This window comes from Lonchura striata, chromosome 3, assembly GCF_046129695.1.
Source record: "Lonchura striata isolate bLonStr1 chromosome 3, bLonStr1.mat, whole genome shotgun sequence".
NCBI classification, from domain to species: domain Eukaryota; kingdom Metazoa; phylum Chordata; class Aves; order Passeriformes; family Estrildidae; genus Lonchura; species Lonchura striata.
The window spans coordinates 60,050,336-60,063,373 of record NC_134605.1 but is presented as its reverse complement, the minus strand read 5'-3'; the positions used below and the strand labels follow the sequence as shown (position 1 = coordinate 60,063,373).

Sequence of the window (13,038 nt, the reverse complement as noted above, 5' to 3'; positions counted from 1 at the left end):
ATAATTGCTCATGCTCTGAATGCACATATTGTGTACATGTAACTCATGCTTTAGTACAGTACTTGCATGCAATATTATTTTGTGATTTATTTCAGAAGATTCCTTTAAAGTAACAAAGCACAGAAAATCAATCTATTTTATTAATATGGAACCTATGGACTTAAGGAACTAAAATATTAAAGGTAAAGGAATTTAATATAACATTATAATGGAGGATATTTTGCTACCTTATAAAACTTTACAGGTTCCAAAATAACAATATAAAGCAAGTTTGAAGAGTGGCTGGTATAAATCTTCGTAACACTACTCCTACTCAAGTTTTAAGTTCCCAAAGCAAGTAGCCAAGATGCACAGTAATTATTTACAGACCACATTTTATCAACTATGCAAGATTACAATCAGCATCTCTGCATTGGTGAACTGAATGCAATTCATTTCTGGGAAAGACCAAAAACCACAAAACACTACAGTGAGAATTTCAAACTACAAAGAACTGAAGAACAGGTTTCACCTAGCACAAGATTTAGCTCTCATATCATGAACTTCTCTAGGCAACAGAGAAGTACCTTAGGTGTTGCATCTATACTGGCATTCAGACAAGAATACTTGGAGAAGCTATACTCCAGAAAGGTTACAAACCAGGTCCTTCAAATCTTTAAAAGTAAAGAAAGTAGAAAGACAGATGAGAAGTAAAAATAAAAGAAACTGAAATATCTGTTCAAACAGTTCCACAGATAAAGTATTATTGACTTTAAGTTTAAACTGTCAAGTTCACATCACTCAGAAGATCTACTAGGGCAAAATAAAGAGTTCTCAGGGAAAAATTAAGAGTTCTCAGAGGTGATAAATTAAGTTTACAAAGTAACACCAAACAAGACATATCTGAGATTTGCTTTATAATGAAATCTAAAGATCAACCATGTCAGGCACGCCTGGGGCAATGGGAAAGACATGCAAAAACAAGCCAGAAGAAATAACTCCACTTTCAAATAATGCTAGGTGGCTTCAAAAAAAGAACTTAAAGTGATTATCAATACACAAAAACCCAAGTGGCAAAGAAACAAGAAAGGTTCAAATGTACCTGTACTCCTACAGCAATATTTAATGACAAATTCTGAACTATCGAAGAACAGCATCAAATTACAGTCATTTGCAAATATGTTTTAATATCCCATTAAAAACATGCTAATTCACCAGGAATGAAATTTTTTCCCCCATAATTTCATGTATACTATCTCAACATCTTAAAGCTATATTCTTCCCAAATGAGCACCTCCCACCCATTTCTAATCTGTACCACTCACCACAGGAATTCACTTTCAGAACATTTTGTCACAGAAACCAGTTTTTGTTCACTCCGATATATTTCTCAATGCAACCTGTATGTTCACATAGACTTCTTTTTTCCAAGAGGTGCTTTAACTCAATACAGATTCCAAGAAAACACCTCCTTAGGCAGAAGTTAGATCAATTTCATATTAACTATTTGAATTGTAATAAATCCCTTTTTTATTGAACATAATAGATGCTAAGTTTGCGCATATACCCAATTCATCCAAAATAAACTGATCTACTTAAAGTTAGAACAAAATGCACATACATGAAAATTTTTGGCTATTATTATTAACTAGATTGCAATTTTTGCTGGTTTGTAATTTTTTTCTTAAATAGTACATATATATTCAATTTCTTATATATACTTGCTCCAAAAACTCCCATCTGAAGATTCCAGAGAACAATAAAAAAAGTTGACATGATATACAATTTCTTTATGCAAAACCTACTTCCATCTGTAACTTTTTCAGCTGACAATAATAATGTAGCATTAACCTCTTGCTTACAGGGGATCTTGCTGTACTGAGACAAGAAGATCCTTGAGAATATAAAGATTATTATTACAAAACCCAACCTGTGGTAGCCAGGACAGAAAACAAGTAAGTCAACAGACACAAATTTGTTTCAGCCACATTACAATTACAGGACTTCACCAATTCACTTAAATTCATCCCTCTGCCTACCTCAGCTTCATTCTACAGAACTTAAATGTTTCAGAATATAGCTGAACTCAATTTACAGCAAGTTATGATATCCACTTGTCACTTGGTAAATATGAAATTTCTAAAAATGTTTAGTGAAGCATGGAAAGCCTGGTTCAGAACAACCTCTACAGAGCTTTTGCTGCCTAGTCTAAGTCTCAGAGATGACACATTTTTAAAAAAGCTAATTCCAGATGAACTGTCATTAAACATCAACCTTAAGCAAAAACTGTAGCCGCCTCTTTTCTAATATAACTATTTTACATATTCTGTAACAGCTCACCAATACTTTCCTGAATTGAAATATCAATTTTTTAAGCTGGAAAAAAAATCTATTTCTGTAATCTTGGAGAAATTATTCTGATTTAATATGTACCAAATGTTGTTTTGCAAAATAAGAAACAAAATCAGCTTCAGTGTTAGAGGGGAATGGAAAGTGGGGGAGTGGGTGGTTGTGTACGTGTAAAAACTGAGTTTTGTACAAGACATTATATGAAACAATGTTTCCTTCTTTCCCCATTCAAAATTCAAAATCATGTTATAAAAAATTAAGTATGTTGAAATGTTTTAAATCACTGGAGCTGAAGAAACATAGCCACAAATCTGTCTAAAACAAAATTAAACTCACAAAGCAAAAGGGAATATAAGCAGGATAGAAATCTAACTATCACATGGACAGGAATTTAGACAGCAGTTTCTGGTCTACTGAAATGGCATTTCTTCCTAAGCACACAGACTATTGTCAGTGGATATTCTGTTCTCTCAGGAAAAATTATGAACAGGATGGATGGACAGAAAATAGAATGGAAATAAAGTTAAAAAACCTGTCAGAACTCTTCATCTAGCATCTTAATCTATACCTAAGAGTGCTTTTTAAAGTAAGGAAAAAATAGAAGGAATTTATGAGAGAGGTGTCAGACTAAACAACTGGCATATATCACGGAATTCAATGAGCAGTAACAAAAGAGCTGCTATTTTAGAAGCTGTTAATAGGAAATGCTAGGGTTATTATACCTGAACTCATCTGCCCTTCTAGACAGTATGAAGTCTTAAAGTGCAGGCTTGTAATTGTGCATGTGCAAAACAAGCCTATGAGTACTTAATTACTTAGGGATTTATCTTCCTTAAAAAAACAAAAAAAAAACCAAAAAAAAAGAAAAAAAACCAAAACAACCCCCCCCCCAAAAAAAAAAAGCAACACCAAAAAGCTAAAGAAAAACAGGTACTTGGACAACCATGACAAATATGTGAGATTTTATGCAAGTGCTTTTTCCTACAAGCATAAATAAGTGACCACTAACCTAATATTGCTAAAAAAGCCATACAAAACTATGAATTTTCAGAACCTAAGATGGCATTTAAAAAAAGTTTCTTGAGAATAGGAATGACATTTGCTTTTACAATCCTCCCAAAAAAATCCAAATAAGTTCCCCTAACTGCTGGCACATTTCCAATATGGTCAAGTTTGGCCTTGAAGGAACACCAGCCAGCTCACTGAGTACTGGTGGGTGTATTCTATAAGGTCCCATGGGACTTGTCCCTGCATCTCAAATGTTCCCACATGTAGCCATAACCCTCCCTTTTTCCATTAGTTTCCAAATCACATCTTCAAGCTCTTGCCATTAACCTTTTACTGATTAGAACATACTCAAGCTGGAAGAATAAAGCTTTTCTGATTGAAACAGCTTATGTTCTAAGAATAATGCATCAACACTTATTTTTTAACAAACAAAGCATTACTATTAATTCAAGATTTTCTATTTAGATTCTAGTGAATCTAAGGTATACAATAGCTTAACTCAAGTATTAAGTCCTCATATTATGATTCATCACTGTTACTAGTTAATTGTATAATATTATATCTACTAATATGTCACAAAACTCTCAGTATTTAGTTACTGCTGCAAACCCTGATAAGTCTTGATCTGTGTGCTGAAACTGAAGCTACTGCATCATGGCTTTCTTTCCACTTATGCCTGTTCCCAGCTACTGCCTTATAGACAGTAGGAACGAACAACTGGCAAAATTTAACAGAGACTGAATTAATGAGATTTTGTTTTTGTATTTTGTTTTCTTTCACACTCCTTTTAGTTTATGTGAATACAATTTGATGCAGTTCTAAAAGAAAAAAAGGAATAGGATTGCAAGTCAAACAGAAAAACCTTCAATAGTGTATTAGCTCAGATTTTATTACCAATTATCATGAAGGTTTAGAATGGCTATTAGAAAAAGGTAAGATTCTACCAAAAGCCATTAAATAACAGTAATGAAAACAAGGTATTTTCACTTTTATTTTGCCATTAGCAAGTATATACTTTAAATATAAAGAAGCTGGTCTACAGTCCATAGTAAACTGGAAGAGGCATCAGGAATGTGAAAATCATGACAAGTGTCCCAAACTAAAACCCGATTTTCTTGAAAGTCAACCAAGATAAACTGGGCTTTGACTGCAAAAATTGATTCTTTGCTTTTTCATTAGTGCATCATTTCAGTAACTTTGTAAAAGCAGAAATAAATGAACATTTACCCAAACACTAAATATTGAAGGAAGACTAAAAAAAGAGCATCAGAAATCTACTAGGATATTTTGCAGAAAGCACAAACTGAAACGTCAGTTATCAGTTGATATAGCTTTCAAAGACTTTAAGTATTTTGATATGGTAGTAGAGCATAAAAAACTCTATATGTATTTAAGAATCTGAATTCATCCATAAAATTGCAGTCAGCACTGCTCACGTCCCATAAATAATTCAAATGAACATAGAAAACAAATTGTTTCTTCACAACTTTTTTTCTCCTCTTTAATGACTTTTACTATTGTTCTTACAGGAAACTCTTATTGCAAATAATGAGAAAACTTATTTCTTGGCAAATGACTTAACTGGATCATGACAGGCTTAAAATAGTGCAGTTATAAATAAAAAATGGCATATTCTTGGATCTGTGGTAAGCCACCATTTCATTTAACTCTCCTTTTAGGATGGGGTAAAAGCCCAGGAAGATAAAACTCACATAGACTTTAATTAAAACAGAAATACCATTCAGATTTAAACACCCTGATTTATGTGGACATAAAATTCCAAACCAACAACTACTCCAGGGTTACTACCCTGCAGTCAATTTTTGTGAAAATAAGGAACTAGAAGAGAACTTTGAATAGAAATATTTGTTTTATAGCTGTAATGGAATTTTTATTTCTGGAGAAAATTTATTTTAAACTTTAAAGTTTAAAAAAGTTTAAATTTATCCCCAGTTGAGATAACTTTAAAAAAAAAAATGAACTCAAGAAAACTTTATTAGCACATGTCCCACTACCTTCAGGAAAACCTTAATGTTTTAGAAAAATAATCAATTTTGAGCTGTCAAATAATCAGCAGGTGTATTGCATTTTTAAGAATAAGCTGATATGGTTTTAAAGATAGAATTTTAAACTGAAACATTAACTTACTCCTAGCAATAGCATTTAACATTCAGTACAGTGAAAACAAGTTTTCTTTTCCCTACAGAAAAAGTTATTTATATAACAATGTGAAGCCTTACCTCTAGGTCACAGCTGTATTCTGTGCCATCCAGAAGCATCACTTTACACTGCACAGTTTTGATTTTCTTTGGAGACTTCTGAGGAATGTTATCTATTTTAATTTCAGCTGTCTGCACTTCTTTTGTCTCCCTTTTTTCTTCTTGTTTTTCTTCCTTTTTCTCTGCAACTTCCTCTACTTCTGTTTCTTTACCATCTTCTTTGGAAGGCTATATAAAATACAGTTAAACTCAGAAAGGAGGATATTTTAAACTTGTTCATTCCTTTTATAAACTACTAATAAATAAGTCAATAACCATTCATTAAAGTTATGCACATACTGGAAAGATAATAACCAGCATAAGCACTAAGGTCTTCTTTTAGGGACCAGATATTCTTGCTCTCAAACAAGAGAAGGTGCCTTTTTTCCCCTTTCCTTGAAATGAGGTTTGGAATTTTTTAATATGAGTTATTGGCTTTCTTCCAAAGAGAAACAAATTTTTTAAGAACTCCAGGAATTATACTAAACTAAACCCCAGTGTTTACGAAAGTCAAGTGATACAGAATCATAGAATGCTTGAGGTTGGAAGGGATCTCTTGAGATCTGGTCCAATGCCCCAAGGGCCACAGAGGGCAATTTGCCCAGGACCATAGCCACTTGGGTTTTGGATATCTTCATAGGGGAAGACTCCACAATATCTCTAGTCAACCTGTTCGCTGCCTGACTCACCCCTTTACCACCCTAGGAGGCCTATCATCTGCACCAGCACCACCTGGCCATGTCCCTTCCCAAGGAAAGGTCCTATCACTATCAGAGTAAAAGATTTTCTTGCAATTTGAAATGCAATTCCATGGGTTTAATTTGGGTCCCTTCCTTTAAGCCATCTAACTGCCTACCACTGAGAAGGGTCTGGCTACTCTGCATTCCTTCCATTCAGGTATTAATAGGTACTGATAAGTTTCCCCTTCCTCCTTCTCTTCCTCAGGCTGACCAGTGCCAAGTGTCTCAGCCCCTCCTCATACAAAACATTCTCTATGTGCCTTCACCACTCTAGAATATGAATGTTAAGAACTGACATGCAACTTCACAAAAAGCAGGACTAGAACCTAGCTACTGGAATAGCTGTCATTTTTTCCCCAGTATGACCTTAACAAAGCTTTACATTAATTAAATAATGCATTAATCAAGTTTCATTAAAATTACTCCAAAGTTTCTATGAGCCTTCCCACACATACCTGTATTTCAGCACTACTAATGGAGTGTTTTTCTCTGTCACCTGCTTTAGCATTCTGTCGGTTTTCAGTTGCTTCTTCCAAGCTCTTTCTTGGCTGAGCCACCCCCTCTAGTGCCTGGCTTTCACTTTCTTCAACTACTTGCTCTTCCCCTGTGGCCTTCTTCTTGGGCTCATCTTTGGGCTCTGCCAAGGTGTATGACTTTTGTTTCTTAAGCCAAGGGGGAAGGAAACGAGAAATACCCTTGCTTTCAGGTGAAGATTTTTCCTTCTTCTGGCTACTTGGACTACTTTGGTTAGTTGGTGCTGGAACAGAAGAATCTTGAGCTTCTCCAGAGGATGTTTCCCTGGACTTTTGATCTCCTGGAGTCTCTGATGCTTCTTCAGGCTTGTCCTTGGCTTTGTCTGGCCCCAGCTGCTCAGAATCCTTCTTTACTTCAGTCTCTGAACCAACTTCAGTTGTCATTATCACAACTGACACTAAAAGAAGCAACAATAAAAATAGTTTTAATATGCAGCATCACTACTTTTATTGACTAATTATTTGCAGTAATTTGTAGTAATTCATAAACTCTTGTAGATTATTAAACTTATTAGGGATAAAGAAATATTTCTTTTCGAATTTTGAGTTCACAAGTAAGACCAGTAAGCTAAAACTTAGTGCTCTGTAGATAAAAGATCTATGGGTTCTTTTCTCCTTGGTAAAATTTCAAGTATGCTCACTGAAAGGCATTTGTTTTATTATAAAGTGCTCCTAATGTTATTGGTCAAGATTATTTCAGAAGTAACTTCAGTTCTCTTTCTACTGAGCTCCTCAGCAGACCCAGAAAATGAATTTTCAGAAGAGCAACCACCTTCTCTAGTAATAATGGTAGGTACAGCCCCCCTACTATTTGGTGACGCTTACCAACTTAGAATAAATTATTGGAAGTGACAGATTAAGATTACCAAAGAACAGGACACAAGGAAGTTGAGCATGATAGTGAGTATAAAAAATGGAGAAATTATAAGCCAGTGATATTATTGAAATTGCTAATAATGCTGGGGAGCATACATTTTTAATTAAGCTAAGATTGGGTTTTAATAAGTTTATACCAATCAACACAAAATCATATACAACTCATACTCTCATCACTTCTGCTTACTCTTCCTTCAGTGAAATTGAAGATAAATCACAATACTGTAACAACAGGATATGCAAAAACAACCTTTCAACATAACATTAATGGTATTTTTGCAAAAAAATATTAACTAGAATAAAAAAAGTTGTTATTTGTGTGGCACTGTACTGTGCTGTATTGCTTTAAAAGTGTAGTATAAGTACTTTTTTCCACTTTATTGAAGTGAGCCAACATACATAAGCATGCAAGGGTCCAACAAAAGTTTATAATGGCTAGATTTCATTATTCATCATGGATATTTACTTACAGTCTTCTGTAAACAATTAATTTTAAATTGATGGTCTGTTTCTCTGGCCTAGAGTTTCGCAGTGAGTTACAATCACATTTATATTTTTATAACATGGGAACCCTCTCCATTATGATTATCTTCACTGCATGCCATTAGATGCAGGAGGCTCTTAGGTTCAGGACTCTTGCTGAACTCCACTGCTCTCACCCATGCCCAAAAAGGAGTCAAGAAGGTTATCGAGCTCAGGCTTGATGCAATTAACTTGCACAGCACTTTAAATTGCATTTGAAGCCAACTGAGAACTAGTTTAGACCACAAGACAGCAGCAACACTTTGCCTCCAGGTTTCCAAAGCACATCCATGGGCAGCCAGAACTAGTTAAACTAAACCAATCCTAATATGAAAGAAAGAAAAAAAGGAAGCTAACAGAGACCTAAATATACAAGAGAAGCCATTCTGGCCAAAGAGATGCGCAACACTGAGCCAAAGGAAACACCATCTTGACAGTTACTAAGAAGCCGAGACATGGGAGCCTTGAACTGTCTACAGGCAAATTCACATTAAGCATCTTGAGACCAAAGCAGCTACAATGGTGTGTAGGGGTTTTTTTTTCTGTTCATCACTTAACACTTCACTGTCTAAAATCAAAGCATTCCCCAAGGGGGAATTAAATTAAAATTTAGTACTTTTACTGCTACACAAGAGACTTCTGAATACATGTCTAGCTTAAATATTACACTTATGTAGCCATTTCTACCACTTTTCATAAAACCCTCCAAGTTTCAATACTACTAATTAATACTATTTCAATACTACTAATTAAAGATTGTGATAAAGTATTAAACATTATGTAAGTACTATTTATCTCAGGTTACAGGCCTCTGAAAGGCAGGTTTCTATTTCACTGTTGAGATGAAAGAACTTGCTATTTAAAGTATATATTAGTATGCAAGCTTTCAAGCTGCTATTCATCAAATTACATTTTGCTATCACCTTTGTATCTCACACAGAAATACTCCTGTTCTTTCCAAATTGTTGCTATCTTATTAACAGAATAATGTAAAACTTCATTATCAAAATGAAAAATTAGCACTATCTAGAAACCAAACTCAACTTTCCCTGAGAAAAATTGAAACTTCTGCTGATCAGAGAGTAACAATCTGCTTAATAAATTCATAAGTGAGGTTTCATAAGGAACAGAGATGGTGGTGATTTTTTTTCATATATCTCTAAGAAAGAACCAATTTTTTCTCAGAAAGTAGCTAAAAGGATTTTCTAATACTTGATATACAATCTTCAAAGAAGTTATAGGGAAGCCACTATATTTCCTTCACTTTTTTGTTTTATTTTTCAAAATATGCAGAAATGCATGAAATACATGTACAAACTAATAAAAAAATCATTATATACCACTCTCAAAACTTATATCACAATTTGATTATAGTCAAAAAGGAGATATCACCAGAAAATTCCTTAGAAGTAAGCAAAATAAATCATCCTGTAAATGCATCTCTATGATATTGTTCTAACAATAAAAGAAACTGAAGATACCAAGCTACACATTGTAACTGATTAAATTTAGACAGAATAGCAGTGGGTGGCACAAACTTGCTTAATGCAAAACAAGAAAGGTTTTGCATCTCCAAGTGTCCAGGTTTTCATAATCAAAGTTATAAAGAAAACTTATAACTTTATACTGCAGATGAAAGGGAAACTTGTTACATCCCCTGTCTGTCCATGTTCACTTAATGCCTTTATTTGATGCCCACAGCAGGAGGCATTTCTTTCATGAGCTCAATTTCCTATAAGCTTTTTGGGATGGGGAGGAGAGAGGTAGAGAAGAGGACTAGACAGGAGAACCCTACAAAAGGAAGCACACCTCTCTGCTGAGCCTGTATATTTCTTTATGCTCCCAGTAGTCTCTGAATTAACTGTGAAGAGGTGGATGAGTTAACCACACAAGGACACTGACCAAGAGTGTAAGTTATAGTCTTCCCAAAATACCTACCTTCTCTACCACATCAGCTTGATACATTTTTCTTTTCCAGAGTTGCATGTTGGTACAAGAATTAGCTATCCCTTGAGAAACACAAAATTGGGTCTCACATTCCCTAGCTCAATGCTCTGTCAGATCGTCCAGTTTTGTAGCTCACAGAAAAAAACAGATAGGGAGGGGAAAAAACACTGGAGTTCTGTATTACTGCAGTTTGTAAAGTCTCTGATGTTACCTTCAGAACAGTCAAGCAATCAAGAAACCAGGTTTTCTGAAAGTAGCTTTTTCCTGATTCCTTCCTGCCCTGATAGGGAAGACCTCACATGATCTCACCCAGCTCTAGTGTAACAGCCAACAGTGTGCCAGAAAGCAAATGGAAACAAGCAGCAGACAGCATTTGTCTCAGAAGTGATACAATAAAGAAATTAATCAAATCATATTGCAAATTTAGAATTCTCAACTTCAACTGCATGTTTTGATTTCCTGTCTTCAACTCTCATTTATTCCTACTATGTACGTGAGCATACTGAATATTTTCGCCCCTATAATCTTTTGTAAGCTCTGTAACAACTGCAGCAGGATAGGGTTGATAGGGTTTTCCATATCTCACAGTTTTTGTATTGCAAGGTAACATTAAATCTGTTTCATTTGGACTGAGAAAGGAGAATAACAGTGTTGCAGCAAGAGTAGACTAAGGAGAAGAAACCTTAGGGTGATGCTCAAATAAAGGCTTTCCAATGTCTGAACAGAGAAAAGAATAATCTTGGTAGATGTTGCAATTGACATTAAGCCCATGAACATTAAACCACAAGTGATAACAGCTGTATCTTTTGTAATCCTCCCGAAAACTTGGCTCATGCCAACTGAATGACTACCTAAACTGCAAGGATGAAAGTGAGGGTGGAATGGAAAAAAGTACTGCAAAAAACTTCACAATTTCTGTCAAGAAGCTGAGTTTATTAAAACCAATCCCATTTTTACAGGAAGCAGATGATCTACTCCATTTATAACTCCATCAGCTTCCCCAAGCAAGGGTGCTGACCAGGAAGCAACTGAAGACAACAGATATTCTCACTCCTCTCCATTCATCCCTTCCTCTCTCTTTTTATTGTACTGAGAAGGAACTTAGCACTGGCCCAAGTTCCCAGCTGAAAGCAAAAAAGAATGCTACATTCTTTCCTTACACTCCTTCCTCTCAGGTGTATAAATTGGTCAGCTAGTTGATACCTTTCTTCCACTTTCTAGCATAAATTCTTGATACGTAGTTTTCTGACCAAAAGGATTCCTGCCACCATCGATAAACTAGAAACAGAAGACATATCAAATATAAAATGAAGTTAAAAAAAAAAAAAATAAAGCAAAAAAGAGAGGGAAAGAAAAAAAGTAGTGTACCTCAAAGATCACAGACAATATTAAAACCAGCTGCAATAAAATTAAGTTTTCTTTGATTATGCGTGTTTTAATTCACTGCTTCTGTTACAGTATTTTTTATTTATCAGCAAAGACAAACAAATCCAGATCCTTTTCCCATACATTTCTGGATCTCATGTTACTTATTTTCTGAATACATAGAAGTAGAAAATGCAGCCCTAAACTTGTTTCTTTTTTTTTCAGTTTGTCACTGAAATTCATAGCAAACTCAAGAAATAAAAACCACTTTGATAGTTTTATCTGCATCAGTCTACTAGGATTCACAGAGCAACCATCATGTCATAGAAGCAAAAAGAAAAAAATCAACCTACTTTTACAGAAATAAATTACAGCTCAGTGCACTAAAAGCCAATGTGTGTCTGTTCAAGTAAGGTAATTTTCTGGATCGCCGTAGTATTAAAAATGTATTTTTTAAATCACTATCTTCATCAGTATTCCAAATATTTATCTCACATGGACTACACACAAAAATATATCACACAATACTTCTAACATCTGAAAAAATATACATGAAAATCTGAAGCAAGGTTATGTGTATTTCAACTGCCTAAAACAAAGCAAAACTCTCCCAAATAAAATGGTTTATTTCTTGTCATATTATTGATCTGAAGCTCAGCAGAAGCCTGATCTGCATTTTACAGATGGTTAGGCCACATCATTCATGCTTGCTGCTTTCAACATGTAAGATTTGTTGATACAAAAGCTATAAAGAAGTAAAATCCTAGCTGGAGCAGTTATTTATATTTTAGAGTTTAAAAGACTCTGGTTTAAACAGTAGGTAATATCTGAGGAACTTGATACTACAACTGTATTTTTTCAAAAATATAAATCAGTTCTTTTTTGTACAGTAATTTATATTTCAAATTTGGCTGAAAGTAGTGACTAAACTTTATTTTAGATTTCTGCTAATTTTAAAACCTGTATTTTATCACTGGTATGTAAACAACAAAACTCATGGTATACCATGATTCTGTGTAGCATTGTTTTGCTGAAGGTGCCAATATAACCTGCACATATTCTATTAGCAGACAAAGCAAAAAGCAAATCTAATTTCTCATTTTAGTAATTATTTAAATAGATTACTAAAATTTAAAAGATGTGGAGTGCTCTGAACACCAAGGAATAAATTCTACTAAAGAATTAAATGCTAAATTTTGACATCCTTAAGAAAGCAAAAACATCTCTAAAGTTGGCTTAAGTCAATTTGCAACACTCACATCATACAGTCCCCAATTATATATTGTTCTGCAGTCAAATATCAACCCTAAACACCTCAGTTCTCTCTATGTATAAATACACAAGTGTTTATACATACACACATACTTTGAAAGCTGAATCTAATAAATTGAATTATATTAAGTTCATTCCTAAAACAAAAGAGATCATACAAAAGTCAAAGTTCAGCAAACTAGTGAGTAT

General features: G+C 34.3%; 1 protein-coding gene across 22 annotated transcripts in view; it reads right to left on the bottom strand.

Annotated features, from left to right (window-relative positions):
* EPB41L2 (erythrocyte membrane protein band 4.1 like 2) overlaps positions 1–13,038 on the bottom strand; it is a 111,155-nt gene that overhangs the window by 56,532 nt on the left and 41,585 nt on the right. For all 22 annotated transcript variants that reach the window (XR_002466362.2, XR_013339721.1, XR_002466361.2 and 19 more), the window contains 2 exons: positions 6,790–7,265; positions 5,577–5,783 (listed from right to left, as the gene is read on the bottom strand). Coding sequence is in view for 19 of the 22 variants with exons in the window: in XM_021540702.2 (XP_021396377.2) it covers positions 5,577–5,783; positions 6,790–7,251 (669 nt within the window). In the remaining 3 variants the exon portion in view is untranslated. The remainder of the gene's footprint in view (positions 1–5,576; positions 5,784–6,789; positions 7,266–13,038) is intronic.